The sequence below is a fragment of the Clarias gariepinus genome, chromosome 28 (assembly GCF_024256425.1).
Source record: "Clarias gariepinus isolate MV-2021 ecotype Netherlands chromosome 28, CGAR_prim_01v2, whole genome shotgun sequence".
NCBI classification, from domain to species: domain Eukaryota; kingdom Metazoa; phylum Chordata; class Actinopteri; order Siluriformes; family Clariidae; genus Clarias; species Clarias gariepinus.
Window position 1 is genome coordinate 19279974 of NC_071127.1, and position 27381 is coordinate 19307354.

The following is a 27381-nucleotide window of genomic DNA, read 5'->3' on the forward strand; positions in this document are numbered from 1 at the left end:
TCTGATAGACAGCATGGTTTTTAGTTTACACCTCACAGTTTACACTTATAGTCTTAAAATTTTAGCCTTACACTTGTTGTTGTCAGCAAGAAACCAACCACTGAGTCATCAATGCCAGACTTTTAGGCTTAAAAGCCTAACTTTAGGGGAAACAAACATGCATTCACTCATGACCAATCGCGAAAGATCACGTCTGGCGTACAACGTGCATCCCAGGATGTCCGAAAGCAAGCGGCGATGAAGCTGGTAGTGCTAAGAAGCGCCGAGCAATAATGACAAAAGTAAAAATAAGTGAGAGAATGAAGCGGAGGTGAAACGATGGCAGACTTGCTCGTACTTTTAACGTGAATCGTTCAGCCAGAGAACATAGTTTTATACTGTGTATAGACAATTGTGTTAGCATCCTAGTAGTTGGACAATGTTTGTTGGACTTACGGACAAATTGGACATACGAACGAGTTCTTACTTATAGAACTTTGTACTTATAGAAGTTTGTAATGTTGAGGGAATCATACTGGTGCTAACTGTTGTTGGCCTGTGCTGAGAGAAAATACAGAAAGCGCGCACACACACACACACACACACACACAGAGTGCTAAATAAATTGTCTGCAACAAACCACGTTTATTTTTAATAAAAAGTTTTTAATCTGTGCTTTAAAAGTACACAGGCTAGTAAACATGCTAACACCTCAGGACATTTGTAGCGCGTTTCTATGTATTCCAGGTGGAGCGCGAGGAAGCAATGGGCGTGGCTTCGTCTGATCAGGCCCCGCCCTCCGGATCAGCAGGGGGCCTCCTTGCGCTTTTTAAGTCGCGCGTCATCGCGGAAACTCCAGTCGAAGTTCGCTGTCAAGGCGCCGGAGTTCGAGCAGCTTCACCCCGCGGTCTGGGCGCTTATCACCACCACCATCATCATCATCTTCATCACCATCATCATCATCTTCACCCTGTGATTACTTTGTTGCGGCTCGTTTTTTGGTTCGTTTTGTTTTCTTGCTTCCCCCCGATAAGCCTGGAGATATGAGCTGTACCACTCCCGACCAGAGGCTGGAGCATCTCCTGAGCGCGGTGAAGAGCGAGTTCCATCAGGGCAGTGAGAAGGGAGACACCTCCGAGAGGGACATCACACTCAGCCTGGAGGATGCTGAGCTCTGGAGCAAGTTTAAAGAGCTGACCAATGAGATGATTGTCACCAAGACTGGCAGGTAGGCCATGCACAACTTATGTTCTTTACTAAACTTTTTGTAGCCTTGCATGGTTCAAGCAGATCTTTGCGTTGAAGAATTACAAAGCCTGAGGCAATGTAATGCTTCTGCTTAGTAAGATACTCTGTAGGATTTTCTGCTGTTTGGAGTTTCCTTCGGGATCAGTCTAGTATCTATCTATCTATCTATCTATCTATGGGTCAGACTCAGTGTTCAGTATGGTGGGTGTTCCTTGTTGTTTCCAGACGCATGTTCCCCGTCCTAAAGGCCAGTGTGAGCGGTCTGGACCCCAACGCCATGTACTCGGTGCTTTTGGACTTCGTGGCTGCAGATAACAACCGCTGGAAGTATGTCAACGGAGAGTGGGTCCCAGGAGGGAAACCGGAGCCCCAGAGCCCCAGCTGCGTGTACATCCACCCCGACTCGCCCAACTTTGGTGCCCACTGGATGAAAGCGCCTGTGTCCTTCAGCAAAGTCAAACTGTCCAACAAACTCAACGGAGGAGGACAGGTCAGACCTCAGGACACTCCCCTGTCCTTGTACTCATCTGCACGTTTATTTGTAGATCATATTGCCATCTCTATTGCTACATTATTTATACGATAAATATAACGTTTACTGCTCTTCCTGTAGATCATGTTGAACTCCCTGCACAAGTACGAGCCGAGGATCCACATCGTCAAGGTGGGCGGCATCCAGAAAATGATCAGCAGCCAGTCTTTCCCAGAGACTCAGTTTATAGCGGTTACTGCCTACCAAAACGAAGAGGTATGGAGCTCGAAACTAGTCAGGAAAATTCTGTCATGCTTTTGTCACAATGGATTAAAACATTTTTTTGTCTCTTTCTGTAGATTACAGCGCTGAAGATTAAACACAACCCTTTTGCTAAGGCCTTCTTGGATGCTAAAGAGAGGTGTGTGTAATTAAGTAACTTGTGGTTTAGATTAGAACATCACTGATTTAGAGTCTGGTCTAACATTACGTGATGGTTTTATAGAATAAGAAATTAACAGTTTTTGTTCTTTATTTTCTCAGGAGTGACCATCGGGAGGCCCAGGATCAAAGCAGTGACCCTCAGCAGTCTGGCTACTCCCAGAGTGAGTTCTCTTATCAGTTATACACACAAAAATGCTCAGTAGAAGGATTCCTCTGTAATGACTTAACCTTCTTCTCTTGCAGTTGGAGGCTGGTTTTTGCCCAGTAACGGCCCCATTTGCCCCAGCAACAGCCCACCACAGTTCAGCGGGTCTCCGGGTCACTCCTCTAGTTCTTACTGTGAGCGCTATTCCAGCCTGCGGAGCCACCGAGCATCTCCGTACCCCAGCCATTACCCCCACCGCAGCACTAACAACAGTAAGACGCTTCACTACCTGTTATTCTCAGTTTGTTCTTGTATTCAGATGTATTCCGATATATATATTCATAACTTGCATATATTAAGTCTTCCCTGAGATAAGCTTTGGAATAAGGTTTAGGTTCTGACATGACTGTAAGTTTCTCAGATAAGGTGCTGACTCTGTATCATGGTGTTTTTAGACAGTTACATGGATGGCTCATCAGGAAGTATTCCAACCCACGACAACTGGTCAACCCTGCAAATCCCTAATTCTAGTGGAATGGGCACCCTCGGTCATAGCACCAACTCCACCTCCAACACCAGGTCAGTCACATAAACTACCATTCAGTTTTTCTGATATTCAATTTTAATTCGTCATTTTCATTGATCTTGTTCTAATTAATAGAGCAGTTAACTTAGTGATCAGCTTTTTAACCTTTAACCTCATTGTGTGTTCACAGCCAGTACCCTAGCCTGTGGTCTGTGGCTGGGACGGCCCTCACACCATCTGGCTCTGCTTCAGGCTCCATTACTGGGGGTCTAACCTCTCAGTTCCTCCGAGGCTCCTCCGTGTCTTACTCAGGTCTGACCTCCTCTCTACCCGTCTCTTCTCCGTCGTCCATGTACGATCCAGGACTGACTGATGCGGGAGTAGCCGATGCCCAGTTCGAGACCTCCATTGCCAGACTTACAGCATCCTGGACACCTGTAGCACAGAGCTACTGAGAACGGACTGAGGCTCAAGAGACTTGCTGGCTGTTACAGAGATCCTCCAGATCTGGGATAAAGATCCCTGAGTGGTGGTTAGAAAGGAAAAAGAAAAAGAGAAGATCCAGACGAGATTCCTTCATGCAGTTTAAGAGAATTTCTTCATCGTGTTAGAAAGCTAGAATAAATGCATGACATAGGCGTTGCTACTGATGCTTTAAAAAAAATGTTTGACAGTAATTTTTTTAGACATTTTTTGGGACCAACGCTGGAGCTCCTGGAACTACAAGATAAAAAAGACCAAAGATTGTTGACTGAATAAATGTAAATGTCTGTAAATAAATTTTAAGTTAATTTTCATGGTTGGTCATATAAAATATAAATTTTAAATATTCAGAAACATATGTGTGTTTGTAAGAGACAAATCATATGCAATGGGAAGTCCTGGAACCTTGCAGACACAAGTGCCTTGTACATACCTATCTATTTCTACTGGTTTGCTGTAAGCTTTATTTATGTCTTTTTAAAATTAAATTAATTTTTTCTTCTCCAAAATGTCTACTTCCTTTGTTTCACGACTCTACAGTAAAAATGTATTTGACCCTGTAGATAGGTAAAGTATGAACATTAATACCTGCGAGAACATGCATACTGTACCTCCATATAACTGCCTTGAAAATGTGTCATAAAAATATGAAAAAACAAACTGAAAAAGTGAAAAAACTTTACAAAGTATAAATGATATCAGTGGCTTAGTGGCTAGCACCGTCGCTTTGCACGGACCCTGGAGGAGCTTTGATTCCTGCCTCTGTGTGTGTTGGTTCTCCCCGTGCTTGTTCGGTTCTCTGGTTTCCTCCCACGGACATGCAGATTAGGCTAATCGCGTTACTAAATTGCTTGTGTGTACACGAGTGTGTGAGTGTGTGTGTGTCCTACTGGCACCCTGTCCAGGGTGTACCCCACCTTGTGTCCTAAGTCTCCTGAGTTAGGTTCCAGACCCTCTCGACCCTGTATACAGGATTCAGAGGTATGGACGACGAAACAAAAATAAATCCATCTCCTCGAGCCTCTGAAGCATCCAGTTAACCTAGGAGCTTGTCCGAAACATCATGCTTCTCTGGAAACAGTTTCACTTTTTTACTATTGAATATACACTTGATGGCCACTTTAATAGGAACACCTTTAAACAAGCAACTCGTTCATTCTGGGGAAGTTTTTTTTTTTTGTAAGTGCCAGAAAAACTGGTTTGAGTATTCCTGAAATGTCTTTTAAAACAATAAATAAATATGCATCAATCTTACACAAAATGATAAAAAAATAAATAAAGCAATACATTTTTTTTAAAGAAAGGTTAGATGCTAATGATCAGGCTGGTCTGAGCTGACTGGGAATCGACAGTAGAGTAACTTCTATAATCTGTACTATATTGTATGAACACTCAACTCTCCTTATTTCCATATGTGACAACATTATTGTTGTTTGTGCTACACATACTGTACATCTTGTACTGTACACTGTGTATTGTATGAACAGTTCTGCACAACTTCTCTTCCCACGTGAAGTACATTACTGATATTTACACCACGATGTACATTGTACATCAGTATATAGGTATATTTATTTATCTAATGTTGTGTATTTCATGTGTATAATATCAATATATTGTCAATATCCCCATTGTTTTTGATGACTGTTATTTATGTTTTTTTTTTAAATGAGTAAATTCCTTGTGCATATTAATGTATTTAACAACTGTTCTGATTCTGATTCTGATAATCACTCTTTATAAACACAGTAAGGAGAAAAGCATCAAGGAAAACACAGCAGCCCTGGAGGTGGATGAGCTTTAAGAGCAGAGGAGAAGGTCAGGTTTCTCTCCTGGCAGCCATGAACACGAGACTATATTCGAGCGGGGAATAAAACTTACAACATCTTTAAACTCTCCATAAGTTGATTATTATTCAGATGTTCTTCATGAATAAATATAAATACAGATGGACATTGATTTAATCCGTCCTTCTTATCTGATCTCCCTCAATAACACAATGTACAGTAACACAGCCTGTAGACCCTCTGAACAAGTTTCATGTTTTGATTTTAAAGCAGTTTCAGGAATACAGGATTGAAGGAGCACAGGTGGAAAGTTGTTCCTATTAAAGTGGCCAGTTTCGGTCTTTGGTTAACTGGTTGCTTCAGAGGTTTGAGGAGCAGAATTTATTTTAATAGAAGATATAATTTATTTTTTTCTAAAGAGTTTTTTTTGTCAGATCTTAAGGCTTGTTTACAAATGATCTCTCAGGTATTAATATTCATATTTTTCCCATAGTTGTTTTATGATATATTCTTGTTTTTTTTTATTTATATATATATATAATAAATAAAAGTGTACTGTAGACGTACAGGACATCAGCGCATACATCAGAACGTTCTCCTTCCTCCTGCTGTACATTTATATTACTTCACTGCCGTTCTGCCAAACTTCTCAGCAAACAAACACACACCTGGGTTTCCAGGAAAATAAAAAATATCATCCCTCAGACATCAGAGCTACGTGTGTGAAGTGAAATCTAGGTTTTGTAGTTGTGCACAAGTTGTGCAGAAGGTTCAGACACAGCACCAGGCTTGCAGCTCCGGGTCTTACACATGACGGCCTTTTTCTACCTTTCACACGGTTTCGTTAGAATTTACAGCTCGGTGTTATACTGGACAAAAAAAAAGAAAAAGAAAAAAAAATTAGACATAAATCTTGCAATTTTCTTAACCAAACAACATCAAAGCTGCTCTGCACTGAACAAAGTGGTTGTTTCATGTTTTAGAATGTTAAGAAATTATGTTAATGATAAACACACACACACACGCACACGCACACACACACACACACACACACACACACACACACACAGACACAGAGTTGGCATGTAAGTAATATAAGGAAATATCTGAGACGCAAGGCAAAAGATAAGCTGCACTGATCCTCTTCTTTACAGCGCAGTGTGTGTGTGTGTGTGTGTGTGTATTTCTCACACAGGTTTAATGTTTTTAATAAGGTCCTGTGTTGCAGGAGTGGCACTGTGGGCCGGAGCTGGCAGTGCTTCTGTCCCTGCGGCTGAGAGTCCACACACGGGTGCAAATGAAGCGCACAGAGTTAAAGCCCCGCACTAACGAAGCTGCAGAACAAGATGACTAACATAGAGGACCTTCCTGTCCTGCCAAAGGTCTATTTATTTTCATGCTTTTATAATTCTAATTATGACATTACTGATGAAATGTTGTTGTTTTTTTATCCATGGGCACTCATTGGTGTCAGTCACCTTCCCTCTCCACTTTCTTGTTATATATAAGACATCGTTGGAACCCGGAGCACCCAGAGGAAACCCACCAAGCATTGAGAGAAAACGATCCAAACCCCAAGGCAGGGCTTGAACCCCAACCCTGGAGATGCAAGTACACCGTGCTAACCACAGTGCTGTACCACTTCACTCTGTGGCCACTTCACATGTGGCTTGCAGGCCTAACTGTGTGTGGAAAAGTGAAATATTAGATAATTATCCAATATACGTAGATAATGGTTGGATGTATACTTAAGATTACCCAATTAAGGGTGGCACACTGGCGTAGTGGTAAGCACGCTCTCCTTATGACTCCAAGGTCTGAGTTCAATTCCCACCTCAGGTTTGTGTGCATGGAGATAGCATGTTCTCCCTGTGATTGGTGTGTTTCCTCAGTTTCCTCCCACAGTTCAAAGACATGCAGATTAGGTTAACTGGCATTCCCAGTGACCCGTGCCCATAATGTGAATGAGTGTGTGTGTGTGTGTGTGCTCTGGGGATAGGCTCCAGGCCCCCCGTGGCCCTGTATAGTCGATGAGTGAAGCAGTTAAGTAAATTTGACTCTAGGCCTTGAGTAATATGCTGGGCTGATTTTGTAGTAATTTGTTCATTCATTAATTTTCCTTGCACTTTTCCTGGTGAAGGTCAGAGGGCAGGTGCAGAAGGACAGTCTAGACTTCTCTATTCTCCAGCTGTTCCTGAGGGATCTGCAGATTGGCCGTAGGGTCTTCGTCCAGTAGACATGCCTGAAGCACATCTTGTTTAAACAGACTAGAGGTATCCATGCAAGATGCCCAAACCACCTCAACTGCAGCCTCTCGATTTGTAAAACTTTTGTTTCATCGTGAAGACTAAGCTGGGGATTATACGATTCATTGGTTAATCTCTTTTTCCATCACTCACAATTGAGATCCCAGGGTACTTTTCCATCACCACCAGAGTCGAGGTCGCTGCCCTAACCTGAACAGAGCCTCCAACTATTGATGATTTTGATCTTAATTGCTTCGGATTCAGCAGTAAAAATAGTCCAGTGTGTGCGGAGACGGTACCATGAGATCAGCTATAAACAATATACCTGTATAATGTGACCCCTACCCCTTCAGACTGGATGCTTTTGCAACACTGTTGCATAATGACAAAAGTTGAGAACCCAGGACCTGTCTTGTTTTGTCTCAGAAGACTTTCCTCTACAACTCAATGGAGCCGTCCTTCTTCAGCTTTCCACATCTTTATTTCCCAGCAGCACGTCCTAGTGTTGTTAATTAACGGCAGTACCATGACAGGCACCATCAGCCCTATCTCTGGTCACAGCTTTTGCAGCTGCGTCTATGTTTTGAGGACTGGGACATTAGAGTCAATTACAATAATGGACAAAATGGTGTTTGAACAATGTATTCATTATTGGACATAAGATTAATCACTTTTTAAAGCTTAGGTTTGGATCTGAGAGAGTGTTATTCCCAATCACACGTCTCAGAGCGTCTCCATCACTCCCAACATGAACACTAAAGTTCTTCTGTAGAACTACAGAGCCGGTAGGAAGTTCTCGCTCAAACACCTGCACTTATAACTCCCAGCTGGATGTTGAAAGTCAAACCTGATGCCCTTGGGGCTTTTCCTGCATGTGAAGACACAAATGCCTAAGAAATGGATTTGAAAAGGTAAATAATTTGTATAACCACAAAGATGGAGTCCTCGAATGGGGTTTAATGAAGGAAAGAGAAGAAAGACAATACATAACGAGGTCCTATTGGACTGAAAAGACTTCCAATATCACATGGCCAAAAGGACACGGATGGATACATGCTAGCTGAGTAGCTGTAATGCTGCAAGTGATTAACTGTTAGCTTCATCATGGTGAATCATGACTAGACATTTCAACACAACATTAAATTAGACAGAATATATCAACAAAAACATTGAACATGAAGACCAGAAACGTTAGCAGGGTACAGAGAGAAGGCAGGGGGCGGGGTCACAACAAAATAGCATATGCAACAACTCCTCAGGCTCGCACTGATGTAATGGGGTGTCATTAACTGTGAGTAAGTCATGCCACATGGGCTTCGTTCCAGGACCTTCTGTGGATACCAGAATCCATACATATAGAAAACTAATGCTTTGATCATTTAATTAAATTATTATTTTGATTTTTTAAACAAAAACAATGTAAAATACAACTAGTGAGCAAAGTCTGGGGCTGTGAAATAGTGGGAGGCTACAGCAAGGTGTGTGTGTGTGTGTGTGTGTGTGCATGGCCTGTGGCAGCTTAGAGGTTTTCTTGGACTTTTTTGTTTCCACTTAATGTTTGAGATCTGTGACGGGTCAGTCAGAGAGGGCAGACTGTAATTGTGAAGAAAAAAATCTAGGCACATCAATAACTTTATTACTATTACGAGCAACGGTATCATTTTAAACAATGGACTAATTAGCAAGAATAAATAAATTAAATCATTTGCGCTCTTCATTGGTTCTCACCTTAAAGGTCCCATTCTCTCCAAGACGTTATGGGTTCTGAGACTCTAAGATTTATTTCTTTATTTCTTTTTTTCCAGCAGCAGCGTGTGTGTGGGATCATCCAACCTTGACATAATTAAACGACTTTTTCTTGGTTCCAATGTTTGACGTGAACATTATGCAAGATGTAAACCTGTATTTGTGAAGTCATGTTGTAATCCTATCTCTTAGATACTTTTGAATAACTCTTGACCTTTATGCATGATTTTGGATTTCGACCCAAAAAGTTGGACAGGTTGCACATGGGGTCATGGTTACCACTGTGGCCGCGCCTCTCTCTCCAGGGTCAGGAGATTGATTCCGCAGGTCTGTGTGTGGGGCGTTTGCATGTTCTCCCCATGCTTGGTAGGTTTCCTCCAGGTGCTCCTGTCCTGTCTTAGAGAGTAGGGTAATTGGAGTTTCCTGAATTTCCTCCACTTTTACAAGACAAGCGGTATAGAGAATGAATAAGAACCCAGTGGGGCGGATTTATTTGAGCAGGTCAATTCCCCAAATTGGCGATGATCTGATTTGATGAGTGAGGTTATAAAGTCAGGATAATGATAGTCCTGGCTCCTGAGTTGTTTCTGAATCACATTGGCTCAGGGTTTTAATAAAAACCTCTTCGGTAGCAGAGAAGTGATTCCAGTTAGACTCGATGACGAATGTTTGATCGGTCTGATGATCTGCACCGTTTTAGCTTTGATTTATTGAACCTCGGTTGCCAGAAGCAGGTCGTCAGGTCTGGTCACTGAGGAGCACTGTGTTTGCAGATGGTTCGTGCTCCTCCCATGTCCGCACACACAGTCCCACCTCACCCTCTGATGTCTGTGTGCTTTCCTTAATGAAGAAATTCTCATACCTGGGTGAGACATTGCTCTCAGCTGAGGAAACCAGGCCTTGTGCTGGTCTGGGCCAGCTCATCACGGGGGCCTCGGACCATGAGGCAGAGGAAAAGTGGAACGAACAAGTCTACTAGTACTAACACAAGTACAAAATTATCTGTTTTTCCCCAAAGAGAACGGAATACTGAACGGTGTTCACACTACGGTAGTAGGAGAACTCTTAACGTGCTTGTGGTACACTTCCCGTTCTTATAAAAACCCAGAACTGTCCCGGACAATTTGAGCGCAATAATGCTTTTTTAGAAACACTTGGATTAAGAGGCAAAGTGGCATTTAGTGCACACATTATAGTTCACCCCTAGCTAGTGCACCCTTTCTTTTTTACTCAGCACAGTAAAGTCACCTGTCACAACACCCTTAAGGAAGAAGCTTTAATCCAACAACGTGGATGTGGGCAGATTACACCAGCACATCCCTGTACAACAGCGCCCTCTTGTGGAAGCTGAGGTTTAAAGATTAATTCTGTGATGTTCACAAAAAATTTGACCTTCAATAACAGCAAACACTTTAGATGTAATATAAGATCACACATATGCAATTCAACCAAAAGTTTGTGCACCCCAGCCTATGTCACCTTGTGTGAAAACGTTACTAAATAATTATTTTCTCTTTCATTTTCTCTGTTTACTCTTTAGTATTAAAGACATAACTTTTTATTGTGCGAATACGGGAAAAAAGACCTCCTGAATTTGTAGTTAATTATTTTGTTTTAAATGCAAAATACTTTATACATAACCAAATCAAATCAAAAAGGAACAATTGTATTTCCCCCTTTTCATAATAGAAAAATCACATTTTAATTCTCTTAAACTAATTCAATTTAATAAGAATAATAGACTTCTACATTACTATGACATTGTTTTTAATTGAAGTAATGTCTCCTGCTACATCTTTTTCACCGTTTATACATCATGACTATCTTCTCGTGTCTTTTACCTTTACTTTGGTCTGCCATATTTATAATTCTTTCTCTTTTGTGTTTGATTTGTTGTAATGAATGATTTTTGCATTGTTTAAAAAGAAATTTATTACAGACATCTACATATGAATCACTAACAGGTTTTCACAGACAGGGCAACATATCTGGTTCTTTTCCAGACTTTTTCCACAAAATAGGAATGTGTTTATTGTTTCTGCTTTAGAATTTATTTATGAAGAAATAGTGTGTTGTTAATGTTTTGGAGCAGAACTCAAGTGTCCTGATCGCACGATTAGCCTCCTCGACATCCCGACACCTGAATGAGCGTCCGAGCTCACTACTAAGGTCTTGTAGCAGAACGTACAAAAAAAATTTCAATTCATTTAAATTTTATTTGTATACCGCATTTTAACAATGGTCATTGTTGCAAAGCAGCTTTACAGAATCAGAAGAATAAAGGGACATTAGGGAAATGAGTCTGAAATGTGTGAGGATGTGTGTATGAATTGAAATGATCAGATTTGTTCCTGATGAGCGAGCGAGTGCGACAATGAAGAGGAAAAACTCCCTCAGATGGCAACAACACTGCCTCTCAAATTAATAATCAGTTCATTTGGGATGACACTCCTGAATGAGACGCTAGTCAGATTGCAAGTCGTGGGGTTTGAATTTATTTATTTATAAAAAGTGTAAACACTGCTTAAATATTTGGAACTCATTCAGGAGGAGGTTTCTCGCTGTGTGGTAAAGGAGCAGAACGCGGATCGGTGGACAGAAGTGTAGAACGTTCTGGGTGAAGTGCTGGGGATCTCAGCTGAACTTGGCTTTGGAGAAATCCATTTCAGGATGCTGCTCCATGAACCTGCAATTACACACACAAACACCAAAAGTATGACCAAGTTCGGAAGCTTATAGAGCAGAAAGAAGCTGCCTGTAATTTTGGATGCCCTTTGACCTTCTACACAAAATGTTAACGTGATTAAAGTAAAATGTGTCATGTCTAATGCAAAATCATAAACATAACGGCATCTGAAACTCATCTTCGGCCCACCCAAACCTTTAATCATAACACACTGATCAACACACTGGACCACGGTGAAGCCTTTCCCTGTGGGATTTTACCAAAGAACACAATTTTAACCAATTTATTTATTTTTTGTTTTAGTAGTACTGTTAAGCTTTCTTTAAAAAGTGAATCCATTATATTTAACTTCAACTTATAAAATTGAAAATGAAAAAAGATTTTACTCATAATTTATTGTTAATCACCTCTTTGTCCACCTGCAGTACCTCAACAGCGCACCAAGGGGGCAGCAGCCCACACTATCAGATGGACATTTTAGCTGAAATCACATGACTGCTTCTGTGAATTCCAACACTATTTGATCTTCTGCATCTGTTTTATCGTGGGGGTCCAGAAATCTCCCATGATCCTGTCTGATGTAGTACTGTGTAAAAGTCTTGACCCCCAATTTATTTTTATTAAAAGATGAAGAAATGAAAAAAATGTGAACAAATGTTTTACTGCGACAGGCTGCAAAGCGCCTAAAGATATGATTTAAAAGCCTGTTGTTTATGTAACAGCCTCAACTGCAAACTTATTTTCCCTCTCGTCTGTCCTAAGCATTCAGCATCAGCAGTAAACTAATCACTGTCCTGATCATCTGTCATCATCTGCACCTGTTTCTCACTGGTTCCTGCCTTAAGTTAGATGTTTTTCTTAATGATTGGGTCACTGTGTGGCTTAACAAACAAAAAACATTTCTCTGAAACTCCTCGGGTACAGGAACCGGACTGGAAATCAGGCCTGGATAACAATTCCTCAACAGTTTAAATACCAGAAAGTCTGGCACTTTGGAAACAAAATAAGAGGAAATAAGTGACAGTGCTGTAGATTATATGACGCAGCCATCAGCTGGTCCACCACGCTGAGACACACTGGGTGATGGACTCATTCATAGGCGTCCTGAACTTGTGAATTTAGTTCGAGTGATCGAGACACTCTCACACCTGGACTTAACACCGAGCTCTTACACTCTGATTACCCTGGACACGTGTTAATGTCAGGTGTGAAGTGTCTCACCCGCGTTAACGTCATGCGTGTCTAAACTTCTTTCACACATTAACAAACTCAAAATTTACAGCTACCTTCATGAAAAAAAATGCGCCTCCTGTTTCATGTGGGAAAGCAGAGACGAGCATGCTGGCCAAATCTTTTAGTTATAAAGCTAGGAGAAGGGGGCGGGGCTTCCACAGCTCTTCAAGACCTTTCTATTAGGGACCATTGATTTGTAGAGGTTACATGAATGGTGCATGCTGGTGCACAGATCACGGAGGAGATAAATGACACTGATGATGTCACGTCTGAACACTGATCTACTTTTGTTTTCAGGTACGACTGGCTTCCATGAACTCCTTGAATTCATGCCCGAGGACGCTGTACTGCTCTTAAGACCACCTTTTTTAGTGGACTCGGGCACGTTTCTCGAGCACGGAATAAATGTGTTCCCACAGATTAAAATGAACCAGACTTTGGGATTGTGTTCGCTGACACGACTCCGGTGCCCGAATGTGAAAACACCCCAAGTGGTCGTTTGAAAACTCATGGCAGTGAAATAATTAAAAAAGGTCAAATCTGTGACTTTTATTGTGCCAGGATTTTTACACTGCAAGTCAAGAAAAGATCAGGGAAGACGTTATAAGGACTGGAAAACTGGCTTCAAGAGGCTGGAAAAATGAGGCAGAATGAGACCAACTTAATGGATTCCAGCCACCTTTAAACAAAAAAAGAAAAAAAAAAAAGGATTCTCACACTTTTCTTAAGACATTTGATAGTTTTGAAGCCAACACGTGGGTCTGAAAATAAAGAGGAACCCACAACACCTGGAGATCAAACAGAGCTCCTCCTCATGTACACAGGACTTTTCCTAAAAGAAGTCTCTGATGAATTTTACAGCGTGGTTTGGACATCACTTTAAACAACGCTGTTTAGACATTTTAACCTTTAACTGTAAAGATTTAAAAAAGTCATATCTGATATTATATTTATATTGTGAGACAGTTTATTCAGGCTGAAGTGAAGATTAACTTGCATGCCATAAACCACAGCATACGGCTGATAAACTGAGTGATAATGTGTGTCCTGGTGTTTGCCTCCAGCTGACATTTACCGCACACACACGCGTTAATGAGGTGCAAACTCCTGCGCTGGCTGATACAAACTATACACTACGTAATAACTACATATTATCCAAGTAAACGGAGCTACCAGGCGACTAGAACATACCACAGCGCTGACCTTTGAACTCTTGAGTTTTCAGTCATACAAAGTGGATTGTGATAAACACCGTTTTAGATCAATCGTTTAGATGGAAATGAAAGTCACTCACTTCTTGAGGATGTCCTGCTTCTTCTGCTCCTCAGAGGTGGGGAGGCCCATGGACTTCTGTCTCTGGTCGTACATCATCTTCTCCACCATGCTGCGCGTTTCACCATCCAGATCAGAAAGCTGTACGGAAGAGCAAAGGTAAAAAAGTTTATTAATATCTCCTGATACCGTGAGTACAAGTGGAAATGTGTGTGTGTGTGTGTGTGTGTGTGTGAGATCAGAAGCAAACCTTTGAGTTCTCGGGGCAGATTTTCTTGGTGTTGATTTCGGGGTCCGTGGTCACCAACTTGTTCCACCACTCCATTTTATTAATCTGCAAATCGTATCAGGTATTCTTTAAATCCGGTTTTATTTAGCGACTCGTATCTGTATAATCTCCGTCCGCACTTTCTCCATCGTACCTTCTCCAGGTGCAGCGTCACTACTTTGCCGTCTTCGATCAGCCAGGAGCTCTCCTCCACCTTCACCTCGTTAAACAGCGGGGCGTCGATCACAGCGGGGTGGCCCTTTAAACCCAGCTTTAGATGCCGTCTTTGGACTTCCACCAGCACGTCCTTCCCCTTCAGACGGAACTTCACGTCGAACGGCACTATGAGCTGGTGGTGGAGGAGAAACGACACAGTAACGAGACCCGCTGGCACAAGACTCGCACGCTTCCACCTGCGCTAATGTTTCAGTTGGAAATGATTAATAGTAGAGGCTCTGGCTATTTTTTTATAAACACAAGCATTGGCTGCAGGCTTTGTTAAAATTCCATCTACAGTAATCTGTGCGATATACGCTAAGGAGAACAACACCTGCAAATCTCTGTTAATCCACTTGCAGGAAAAATAAAGCAAAAACTTCAGGCACACAAAATTAGCTAATCCTCAGTAAAAAGATAAATAATATACATAAATAAAAAAAAAGGTTTGGTTTGTACACTGGTCAGAACTCGCTCTTTTAATGATATCTTTACATTTCATTCATCGGAGGACTCGTAATCCTCCGAGTCCCTCTGCACACGGCGCGGGAGAACACTTACGTCCACCTCACACAGGGTCTGCGTCCACCTGTAGTTGGGCAGGTCCGCTCCGTTCCCAGCGTTAGGCTTCATCTTGTCCTTATCCTTTTCGTCCTCCTCTCCCTCATCTGCTTCCGTGTCAGACTACAAGGCACAGCATGTATTACTGATATTATTATTGTTATTATTATTATTATTGTTGTTATTATTATTATTAAGCTGTAGACTTCAGTGACAACAGCCTTATTCATGTCCGTTTCTATGGTAACAGCATTCACCACCGTATTGTGTACACTGAAACCCAGAACTGCTTGCTGCTTATCAAGGTACATAACCTGCACATACAGAGCTGTGAAAAAGTATTCGCTCCTTCTTTATGCTTTATCCTGAAGTATTTTGGGGTGGGGGGGGGGGGAATACTTTTTCACAGCACTCTATGTGTAATAAGCAAAAATGTAAGTTGCTCAGGATAAGGGCTTCTGCCAAATGCCATAAATGTCCATGTGTAAGAAACTACCTGTTTTTTTTTCTCCTGTATTTCTGACGAGCAAATGTAAGTGGAAAAATATAAAATACGTAAACAAAAAAAATCAACAAGGCTAGGTTACCCGCTATCTGTTCGCATAGCCGAATTTACTGGAGGCCTGAGGAGGTTTTCAGTATATGAGGTCACAATGGGGGAGGGGGGGTCGTATGGGTTGGCTCTGATTGGCTTAAGACCCAGCCAATACAAAAAAACTAAAAATGGTGTGTTCACACAGACTAGAGACCAAGCTGGACATCTAGACGTGACTATAAAGTTAATTTTGCAAAAAAGGTTAAATTAAAGTCTCAATGAAATGGTTCTTCTTTTTTGCTTTAAAGCATAATGATATCTGTCTCTAAACATTTAACATTAAATTTTTTCCCTTTAAATGCATATCATATATATTTACTAGAACAGATTGACGTGAATGCGTCACACTCACCGGCTTACGCGCCGCATCTTCTGTGCTGCTCTCAGACACGTTCTCTTTCCCCTCCTCCTTGTCTTTCTTCTGCAGATTAATGAGAAATAAAATTGGGTGTTTAATTCATCAGTGACCAATAACTCGAGAATCTGTCTTGTAGTGACTTAGGAGCTTAGACATATGTGTGTGTGTGTGTGTGTGTGTGTGTGAGTGACTTGAGTGATGATAAAAGAACAGGAAGTGAGGTAATTTCTTAGTGAAACAAGTTTATTCGATAGCTGTTGGGAGGACGACTGAAAAACACGAGGTGATGCAACATCTCAGAACAGCAAGTTTTACGATCATGTGATTTTTAAACTTGGGTTGTATGAAAGGATTTTTCTTCAAACTCTGTGAGTGAATTAGTCTCAAACCCACTCATCACACGTGTACTAGTATCAAAACACACGGAGTGCAAATTAGTTAAAATCACGTCCATAAGAAGCGCACGTGACGTCGCAGTCACTGAACTCACTTCACGGTCAAGTTGAGTTTTGAGAATTTGGAGGTGTTCGAGGTGGTAAAATGTCGCTGTTTCTTTAAAGGTTTTAAATTGTAATATACAGTGGGGCAAAAAAGTATTTAGTCAGGCACCGATTGTGCAAGTTCTCCCACTTAAAAAGATGAGGCCTGTAATTTTCATCATAGGTATACCTCAACTATGAGAGACAAAATAAGAAAAAAAAATCCAGAAAATCACATTGTAGAAACTATTGGTAAATGCCTCGGTAAAATAAGTATTGGGTCACCTACAAACAAGCAAAATTTCTGTCTCTCACAGACCTGTAACTTCTTTAAGAGGCTCCTCTGTCCTCCACTCGTTACCTGTATTAATGGCATCTGTTATCAGTATAAAAGACACCTGTCCACAACCTCAGACAGTCACACTCCAAACTCCTCTGGGGAGACTGAATCTGCAGTAGGTAAGCAGCTTGGTGTGAAGAAATCAACTGTGGGAGCAGTTATTAGAAAATGGAAGACATACAAGACCGCTGATAATCTCCCTCAATCTGGGGCTCCATGCAAGATCTCACCCTGTGGGGGCAAAAAGATTACAAGAACTGTGAGCAAAAATCCCAGAACCACACGGGGGGACCTAGTGACCTGCAGAGAGCTGGGACCAAAGTAACAAAGGCTACCATCAGTAACACACTGCACCGCCAGGGACTCAAACCCTGCTGTGCAAGACGTGTCCCCCTGCTTAAGCCAGTACATCTGAAGTTTGCTAGAGAGCATTTGGATGATCCAGAAGAAGATTGGGAGAATGATGTCATATGATCAGATGAAACCAAAATAGAACTTTGTGTTTGGAGGAGAAAGAATGCTGAGTTGCATTCAAAGAACACCATACCTACCATGAAGCATGGAAGTGGAAACATCATGCTTTGGGGCTGTTTTTCTGCAAAGGGACCAGGACGACTGATCCCTGTAAGAGAAAGAATGAATGGTGAGATATGTATTGTGAGATTTTAAGTGAAAATCTCCTTCCATCAGCAAGGGCAATGAAGATGAAACGTGGCTGGGTCTTTCAGCTTGACAATGATCCCAAACACTCCTCCCGGGCAACAGAGGAGTGGCTTCTTAAGAAGCATTTCCAGGTCCTGGAGTGGCCTAGTCAGTCTCCAGATCTCAACCCAATAGAAAATCTTTGGAGGGAGTTGAAAGTCTGTGTTGCCCAGCAACAGCCCCAAAACATCACTGCTCTAGAGGAGATCTGCATGGAGGAACGGGCCAAAATACCAGCAACAGTGCGTGAAAACCTTGTGAAGACTTACAGAAAACATTTGATCTCCCTCATTGCCAACAAAGGGTATATAACAAAGAATTGAGATGAAATTTTGTTATTGACAAAATACTTATTTTCCACCATAATTTGCAAATAAATTCTTTAAAAATCATACAATGGGATTTTCTGGATTTTTTTTCTTTTCTTATTTTGTCTCTCATAGTTGAGGTATACCTATAATGAACGTTACAGGTCCCTCTCATCTTTTTAAGTGGGAGAACTTGCACAACTGGTGGCTGACTAAATACTTTTTTGCCCCACTGTATATACACGATATTAATAAAACTGTAATACTTATAAAATCGCAATTTAAATCCAATCAACGCTGAGATAATATCGTATTGGGAGGTGGTTCTCATCCCTACTGATCAGTGACCCCCATTCTCATAAAATACTGTTAGACTTTTCTAAACTCTTGTCCTTTTTCTTCAGCTATAACAACACTAGTAAATGGTGTGTGTGTGTGTGTTCACCTGGTCTATCTCTGTCTGCAGCCTCTCAGCCTCCTCGTCTGTAAGCTCTCTGATCCTGGGCTCGCCCTCAGCCTCCTTCCTCTTCCTCTCCTCCTCGGCCTTGAGCGCGGCGGCTCTTTCCGCCTTCTCCTTCTTCTCCTTCTCCTGCCTGGACTGCTTCTCCTTCCGTTCGTTGAGGGCCAGCTGACTGTGATGAGCGAAAGCCTCCTTCACCAGCTGGTCAAAAGAAATTAAATCACATTCCACACCTCATAGAACAGTGCAATGAAACATATTTCACAAAAACATGCAGTAAAGCTTGTTTCAACCAATGAATGTGTAAAGGGTTACATCTCACCTTCTCAGGAGCTCCAGGATCTCCTCCTGTAAAAAAGTCTGTTTTTCTTCGGAGGAAGCTGAAGAATGTGTTCACCAACTGGAAAAGAAATCATTTGACTCATGAGGACATGCATCAAACAGAGGTCTGTAGAGTAATAGTTAATGATGAGGTGAATGAGAGCTGGTTAATAATGCTAATAATAGCTAGCTAGCATGTTCATGATGACTTATCAGATATTTTACCTCTTGTACTCCTCCTTCGTGCTGCTGTGCCATAACAAGCAGCATCCCGTCATACTTCTCCTCATCACTCCCCATGTTAGTGATTTATCCTCCACACCGAGTCTAATCTACAACAATAAACACACACGTGTATGAAAATGATAATTCACTCGCTGTGAACCTTCTGCTTGTGTTCACTTCCTAGCTACCAAGTAATCCCGCCCCCCGGGAAACACAATAACCAATAACATAGAGCCAAAAGATGAGTGACAGAACCGAGAGCCAATCAGGTTATTTAACGTCACAAGTGCAGGGCGGTTCGCCAACGCGCTCGCGATGGGAGGAGGGGGGGGGGGCGGTAGAATTCTCTAGAACTGTCCAGATTGTGTGAGGGACTGAGGGCGGCGTCACGCGCCAAACATAAATCGTTAAAGCACAATTAAAAACGACTCCGACTTTTTTTTTTTTTGGCAAAACGTTACCTCAGCTCTAAAACTATATAAACGTTACCCAAATAATAATAATAATAATAATAATAATAAAGATTCAAAAAATAGACGTGATAAAAAAAGAATGACAAAAAATGAGAAAATTGAAAAGTATAAAAGTACAAGATCCAGGTGTAAAAGATTAAATTCTATACATAACTATTCACAGTTAAATAAAAGATACACAATATAAGCAAACCTAACAAAAATATGCTTATAAATAATAACAGTAAACTAGAGTAAACTAACAAATTAACAGACAAATAAATAACCAAAAAAAAAAAAAGAATGAAGAAAAACTAATTAACTAGCAGAAAAAATCCCAGTGTTCCTCTGACTAAATCAGAATGTCGAGACAATAGCAGATACGATTTATGATTTGTTTAAAATTTAAGTTAGATTTAAATTCTGTAGTTCAAAAGGTTTTGGATTTCACAAAGGAAATGTAATAGTTTAGGAGATTTAGAAAATTTATATTTATGAATAAGGAACATTTTTATTAAAATATAGTTGACAGTAAAAGTTATTTAAATGATGAATGTATTTAAACGATTTGTTACTGTGATAGAAAAAAGAGAATTATGCCCTTTAATATGAAAGAATATTTTGGTAAGATGTGTTTTGTTGATGGGCAATCAGCTCGCTGTAGGCCCCCATGTGCGAGAAGGTTCAGCATCACCCGAGAATTGGGTCATCCTTACACAGGTTTATGGAAGTGATCCATGTCTCAATCAAAGGAGATCCCTGACATGTTAAATAAAAAGCTTTTGATGTTCACAAGGCTAAAGATGCTTACAAAAGCTTCTTATATCCATTGTGAGGCGGATGTTATGCAAATACAGTACCAAAGTTAAGATCTGATCTCATTTCAGGTCAAATTGACTTAGAAATACAGAAACCAGGAAAACCTTCACATTATAGCAGCACTATAGAGTATGAATATACAGTATGTGTGCACTTCATATATACTCACTCACTCGTGGTCTACACAGCTGTATCCAGTATACTGGGTCGCAGGGGGCCTGAAGCCTATCCCAGGAAACTCAGCGCACAACATTTACATTTAGGCATTTGGCAGACGCCCTTATCCAGAACACATTTTTATCTCATTACACATCTGAGCAGTTGAGGGTTAAGGGCCTTGCTCAAGGGCCCAACAGTGGCGACTTGGTGGTTGTGGGGGAACTGTAGCCCAATGCCTTAACCACTGAGCTACCCCTGACCCCAGGTACAAGGTAGGGTACACACACTCATTCAAACACTCCTGGCAATTTGGGAACAGCGATTAGCCTAATCTGCATGTCTGTGGACTGTGGGAGGAACCTGCAGCACTTGTGATGCAAAAAAGGGAGTGAAAAAAACATGCAAACTCTGTTTACAGAGACCCGAGGCAGGAATTAAATCCAGACCTTGGAGGTACAAAGCGACAGTGATAACCACTAAACCTCAGTGCTGCCTACTTTATTTAAAGCACGTTTCAAAATTAGAATATTGTAAAATAATTTTCTTTCATAATTTAATTCAAAAAGTGAAACTCTAATAAATTCTAGGTTCATTACATGTAAACTGAAATGTTTCAAACCTTTTTTGTTGTAAATTTGATAATTAAGGCTTAAAAGAAAAAAAAAATGATGATCAAAAGTTAATATGTTAATATCGCCTGGCTAATCAAGCCGGTGGTAGTTTTGGCACTGTGGGCAGATGTTGAGTCCTGCTGGGAAAGGAAATCAGCATCTGCATGAGGCTTGTCATCAGATGGAAGCATGAAGTGCTCTAACATCTCCTGGTAGACCTCTGAGTGTGACTGTGGACTTGATAAAACACAACACCACACATAAATCACCAACTGGAAACTTCAGAGACTTCTGCCTCTACAGAGTCTTCTGCCTTCAGACTCTGAGACCTAGATTTCCAAATGAAATGCAACATTTACTTACTCATCTGAAAAGAGGATTTTGGAGCACTGAGCAGTGGTCAAGTTATTTTTCTATTTAGTCTACTTAAGATACTCCTGCTGTTGTCCCTGGTTCAGGAGTGGTTTGATACCAGGAACACAGCAATTGTAGCCCATTTCATTGTCTGTGCATGGTGGCTCTTGATACACTTGATGTCTCCAGCCCCTTGTGAAGCTCTCCTCGAGTCAACAGTCTTTCCCAATGTACTGTATGAATAGGGGTTTACTTAAACTCGAAATGACATATTTTAATATAATATTATAATTATTATAATATAATAATAATCATCATCATTAATAAGTCATTACAATTTAAACAAAAATATATATTTAAAATATTTTACTTTACATGTAATGAATCTAGAATACAGCTTTCTTTTTTTAAATAAAATCATACAATTATTATTATTATTATTATTATTATTATTATTATTATTATTGTGTACTTTATACGCTTACTCACTGTCCTATTAAAAAAAAAATAAAGGTCCATATAGTTGCACTCTGAAAATCCTACATTAAGTTCCTCTCCTATCAGTCAGAGGCTATCTGGGGCACAGACTAATTTAAACAACGAAATAAGTATTATAATGAAAGAAAAGGCATATTTACAACATGCATGAAATCAGCTCTAGGACTTTTATTTATCACACCTCGTCTGAACTGAGACTCAACGCTGTGTGTGTTAGATAAACAATTTAGCCTATATCCATAGCTTATCAGTGTCCTGTAATGTGATGTACAATAAATCTGATTGTTAGTTAGATCAGCCTTACTCAGTCAGTCTTATCAATTCTAAAACATTAATAATTTTCATATTAGGTACATTTACATGCACTATTACTACTGGAACAAACTATTCGTTAATGCCACATGTGCACAAATGCATAAACTCAATGCACTGTATAATCTGTTCACAGTGGCCATGGGAAATGAGCTTTCACAATCTCTCAGCAATAATAGCTGTTATGATTAGATCATAGACTGTGTTAATCAGTAGCACAGAAAATGTTGGCGTGTAATCAGTGTAATTATTCTCTCAGACCTTGGTGTCCTGGTACAAGCAGTGTTAATGAAAGGTAAACATGATAAATGTCATTTACCCCGCTTTCCACGGTCTAGCCACTGCTGAACCGGATAAGACTAATAGCCTCCACGTGGAACAGAGGTAACCTGATGTGTGCGGTCCAGGGTCAGTCTGTTTTGCTTTCTAGTCACCGCCTTAAAGTAAGCAAAGCCTGTCAGTATAAATAACCCTCTTCGGCACTAGGATATATTTTAAAAGACCTCGGATTCTCTGTTTGTCAAGCATGTATTCACCTGAGGAGCCTAGGAAGGATTATTACCCTATGAAACTCGATGAGCGGTGCTCCAACACCATCCTCTTCAACATCCTGAACCGTACAGCCATGACGCACAGCTGTCACTGTGAGAACCGAAGATTGGTTCGTTTAAGGAACCCAGATAGTACCTGCCATGCTGCTGCTGAAGTTCTGCTAAGAACCATATGTTTCATGAAAAGCCTTCCTTCTTTCCACCAACTACCAGAGTTGGATCAGTGTTTACTCATGCGGAGCCAATGGGTTCCACTCTTTATCCTGGGTCTTGCGCAGGAGCGTATAACTGTTGAGGTGACCGACTTCCCCACGACGAGCTTCCTTCACAAGATCTTGTCTCATGACCAGAATAAAGACAGAGAGCAAGAAACAGAGGACGTCCCGCTGAACTTGGCAGCTGTAAATAATCTCAAATCCTGCTTGGACAGACTCTGGAGGCTCGACCTGACTGCTGAGGAATATGCCTACCTCAAGGGTTCATTCTTATTCAGTCCAGGTGACAGTTCTTACCTTTTATATTATAGTTTAAATATACAGTAGCTTTGTTTAACATTAGTACATATTTAAAACAGAAATATAATATTCATTTAATCAGGTAATTCCATGCATGAAAGCAATTATATATAGGCCATTTTATTAGGTATACCTTGTTTCCTGAGACATTCTGCTCCCTATTTACAATTATAGCTTTAGCTTAAAATGAGCTAAAGAGATAGACATGGAGGGCAACAGTATTTAAAAGTATTTTAGTGAAAATAGGCTGTGGCATTTAAATAATGGGATCAAGGGGTCTAAAGTGTGCCGAGAAAATAGCTCCCACACCAATACACCAGCCTGAACCGGTAATACAAGACGGGATGGATTCATACTTTCATAACTATACAAAAATCGCAGGTGAAATCGAGACCCATCAGACCAGGCAGCATTTTTCCCATCTGTCTGGCACCAACATCGACATTCAAAATCACTGAAATAAAACCTTTCTTTCTTATTATGATGACCGAGGAATTAAACAGGTGTACCTAATGAAGTGGACAGTGCTATCTATATATACACTACTGCTCAAGTTTGGGATCACTTGAAAATTTCTTTGTTTTGCGATTTATTTTCTACATTCTACAACAATACTGACAATTCTGGGGATTTCAAAACTGTGAAATAACACATATGGAATTAGTTCATTATGTAACAACAACAACAACAAGGTCAGCTGTTCTGGAACAGTTCCTGCAAGAACAGTATTGTGTCGAGTGTGTTTGTTAACCCCATCCAGAACCAGGGTGAAAGTGTCTCTCATGAAGACCTTCCCAGGAAATCAAGACCAAAACTGAGCTCTGCTGCAGAGGAGAAGTTTGTTTAGAGTCACCAGCCTCAGAAATCACCAAACAGCACCTCAGATTAGAGCTGGTAGGAAAACTTTACAGATCATAAGTAGCAGATAAATCTCAATATCAACTGTTCAAAGGAGATTATCGCATATTTTGGACGCCTTCAGCAGTGTTTTACATTTTAGAAAGAAAGAGAAATCAGGAACGACCAGTTAGAACGTAATCCCAAACATTTGGGTGGTGATGTATATCATAACCCTAGCTGGACTACAGAGGGATGGATTTTCCTAGATGGATGGATGATTAGGTCATATGACTAAAATGAGCAACTTTTAACTTTTATTAGTCTTTGTTCAGGCCCTTTGTTCTTTTAATTAACAACAATTTAAGTATGTTTTGAACATAAAAGTATGCTTACATTCAGTGAAGAACATCTAAAGGTTTTTTTCATGTTTGAGAACCGTTTTTAAATGAATGAACAGTGGATGAATCTCCAAAAAAAGGGGAAAATTTCAAAATTTATCATTAAGGAAAAATATTTAAACTTGTTCTATGTGTTTTCCATTTCATTCTCTTTTCTCAGACGTCCCTGGGCTGATTAACTCCAGGCTGATTGAGGAGCTTCAGAAGGAGGCTCAGTGTCTTCTGCACGGAGTCGTTGATGAACGTCACCCACGTGACCCCAGGAGATTCAGGGCTGTCCTGCTGGCGGCCTCCTCGCTCCACACAGTGGGCCAAAACTTTGTGACAGACCTGTTTTTTAGACGTGTGATCGGTCAGACAGACCTCTTAGAGCTTCTGACTGAGATGCTTTTCAGCACAGGATGTTTTTAACCACTGGGTGTTACTCTAATCTGGATTCTGACTTGAACTTCCTCCTTTACTTTGTTTAATCTAAAGAGTCAAGTTACATTTCCTTTGGCTTTGTTATACTGTAGCAGTTTACATTTTTAGACTGAAGTTGGCAAAAACGTTGTATACATTTTGTATTTCTTATAAAAGCTTTACAACACACAAACCTGTGTAAAGCTTTATAACGCAGGCGACCCCGGAGGTTGAAGGTCACAGTGCTAACCTCTACTCCACTGTTCCTTTCTGTTTTATATTGTATGACTTCAATAAACTGAATGTTTTTTTTTTCATGATGATGTTCACGCTTTCTTTGCTTCATCGCCACCTTGTGGTGATTTGTCATTATTTCATTCCACCTTTAGGACATTAGAACTATAAAGCCTATTGTTCTCCGGAGAAATTTCAACACATATGAGCTACGAGTGCTCCTTGCATGAAACAAAAGTGGATCGGAAATGATTTTTACTGTTATAGAGTGACTAATAAAGAGCCTCGAGTATTGGTTGTTAAATATGTTTATTTTTATAGCGGCTCGAACTTGTCAGACCAGTAGTGTTTGTATATACAGTACATCTCGCTGTTTGAAACTCTGCACTCAAGCATATTATCTTCCTGAATATCAGGGTTTTAGTGAACCTCGTGGCTTTAGTTTAACCCTCCCTTGTGGTGTCTCTCAAAGTGAGACTGGATTTTGAGATAATTTTAAGATAAAATTTAATTTTTTAGAAATAAGAACTTGTTCTCCAGGACCATCCCGGATATACAAACCGAAATTCGTTCCAGGCCTCTGTGAACATCAGACACGCTGTGTAAACATGGGCGGATGAAGGGAAGGGCAGAGCTGAATGGAATTTGTGTTTTGGAGGAACAGACTCTTACGTCTCTTCTTAAGTTTCATGATCGAACTCGTTCTTCTTTCCTTTACTCACTGATGACTGCACTAGTGGTGTTTGGGTTGATTGGACAGATTTGGGTCTAAAATGTCAGGACGGAACTGACAAGAGCGGGCGATTAACACGTGTTAATAGAACTCACTGATGCAGACATTATGTGATTAATCCCTAACCATTTGCAGAAATGTGAGCCAGCGGCTAAGAAAGCACGTGTAAAGCAGGAACACGTGGATCGTCTTGAATAATATAATCAATACAAAAGTGTGTACATGCAGTTTTACATTTATCAGCTTCTGATTTAAAACCAGTCTAAGACGTGGCAGTGATTATAGGATCGAGGTGACATTAGATGAGGAGTTGAGGTTAAGCGTAAATACTCGTGTTTTTGTATAAACATTTTCATTGTGTCAGGCCGAAACCAAAACCATTACAAATGGAAATACATGTGCGCGCGTGTGCACACACACACACACACACACACACAATCAACACACGCTGTTAGCTTTCCTCTAAACAGCCAGTGCAGTCATTAAACTGGTTTAAGTTGCGTTTCATTCCCAGATCTATTAATCACACTGAAACCATCTGCATCTCTATCAGTACCACTTCACTGCTCAAAACATCCGCATACACTTTCATTTCTGGAAAGTGGGTGTGGTCTAGACAAGATTTTTTAAATATTTATTTATTTGTTTTTGGTTGGAAATACTAGAGTTAAATCAACTGTGTTCTATAACACCACTTTCTTTCACACACTTAAGCACAGAGACATTTAACGATATTTATACAAAGATCAGCTCCAACCGAGTAATCTGATTGGATGAGAAGCGTTCCACCAGTGATGAGAAAGGATGATAAAAACACTGCAACGTTTAACAACAAGTATCAGCCTGCGTCATAGGTGTTCTACAGGCGGTAATTACAGTAACAGTCGGTCGCAGTGGTTTTATCCTGGACCTCAATACGGCCTCAGGGGTACTGGAGCAGAATCACTGCGTGAAAAGAATAAAAAAAAGAAACAAAAGACAACAAATGAACAGGGTATCTCCTGCCAGTATCAGGTTCATTTAGCTGGCACCTAAGGTTCTGTATTTAATAACAGTATACTGCAAATAAGAAATGCAACAAGTCCACTACTGTCGACCCACAGGAGTCTGAGAAGAACAAATGAGAAAGAAACAGATAGTGAAACACTTAAGTAATTTTGCTAAAGTCTGGAAAAAGCCTTTACCTTGGGTGCTTGAGACAGACTCACCCACCCACCTCACCTCACTCGTTCACCTCACCCACTCACTCCTGCTTTATCCTGTAAGATGTAAATTATTGTATTTTGTGTCAGGGTTTGTAAACGTTCCCAGCCCTTTCCAGCTAAACCCCACAATCTCACTGAACACAGAACCATGACGATGTTAAGGCAGGTTCAAATTCCTGTCGTTTCCTTTCACATTTT

At 40.6% G+C, this 27381-nt stretch overlaps 3 protein-coding genes across 3 annotated transcripts; 2 read left to right on the forward strand and 1 right to left on the reverse strand.

Annotated features, from left to right (window-relative positions):
- The first annotated feature begins 941 nt into the window (after positions 1–941).
- Positions 942–3759, forward strand: tbxta (T-box transcription factor Ta). The gene is made up of 8 exons (XM_053490134.1): positions 942–1207; positions 1453–1717; positions 1841–1975; positions 2059–2120; positions 2243–2304; positions 2387–2560; positions 2744–2867; positions 3005–3759. The coding sequence occupies exons 1-8, from the start codon at positions 1023–1025 to the stop codon at positions 3267–3269; spliced, it is 1272 nt and encodes a 423-aa protein (XP_053346109.1). The 5' UTR covers positions 942–1022; the 3' UTR covers positions 3270–3759.
- Positions 3760–11543: 7784 nt separating this feature from the next.
- Positions 11544–19289, reverse strand: nudc (nudC nuclear distribution protein). Its single transcript, XM_053490522.1, has 9 exons — positions 19101–19289; positions 18877–18954; positions 18540–18755; positions 16260–16328; positions 15313–15435; positions 14690–14884; positions 14518–14601; positions 14290–14408; positions 11544–11762 (listed from the first exon to the last, which is right to left on the reverse strand). Exons 1-9 carry the CDS (start codon positions 19173–19175, stop codon positions 11711–11713), a joined length of 1011 nt encoding a protein of 336 aa, XP_053346497.1. The 5' UTR covers positions 19176–19289; the 3' UTR covers positions 11544–11710.
- Positions 19290–22638: 3349 nt separating this feature from the next.
- nr0b2b (nuclear receptor subfamily 0, group B, member 2b) lies at positions 22639–25146 on the forward strand. Its single transcript, XM_053490341.1, has 2 exons — positions 22639–23354; positions 24770–25146. Exons 1-2 carry the CDS (start codon positions 22832–22834, stop codon positions 25018–25020), a joined length of 774 nt encoding a protein of 257 aa, XP_053346316.1. The 5' UTR covers positions 22639–22831; the 3' UTR covers positions 25021–25146.
- Positions 25147–27381: the final 2235 nt, after the last annotated feature.

Bases quoted from the DNA above. Each gene is read 5' to 3' on its own strand.
- tbxta (XM_053490134.1), top strand. From the start codon at position 1,023: ATGAGCTGTACCACTCCCGACCAGAGGCTGGAGCATCTCCTGAGCGCG. The intron at 1,718-1,840 runs GTCAGACCTCAG...CTCTTCCTGTAG, and splicing joins AACTCAACGGAGGAGGACAG to ATCATGTTGAACTCCCTGCA. The intron at 2,561-2,743 runs GTAAGACGCTTC...TGGTGTTTTTAG, and splicing joins CCACCGCAGCACTAACAACA to ACAGTTACATGGATGGCTCA.
- nudc (XM_053490522.1), bottom strand. From the start codon at position 19,175: ATGGGGAGTGATGAGGAGAAGTATGACGGGATGCTGCTTGTTATGGCA. The intron at 16,329-18,539 runs GTGAACACACAC...ATTAATCTGCAG, and splicing joins TGCAGACAGAGATAGACCAG to AAGAAAGACAAGGAGGAGGG. The intron at 14,602-14,689 runs GTACGATGGAGA...TACGATTTGCAG, and splicing joins TGACGCTGCACCTGGAGAAG to ATTAATAAAATGGAGTGGTG.
- nr0b2b (XM_053490341.1), top strand. From the start codon at position 22,832: ATGTATTCACCTGAGGAGCCTAGGAAGGATTATTACCCTATGAAACTC. The intron at 23,355-24,769 runs GTGACAGTTCTT...CTCTTTTCTCAG, and splicing joins TTCATTCTTATTCAGTCCAG to ACGTCCCTGGGCTGATTAAC.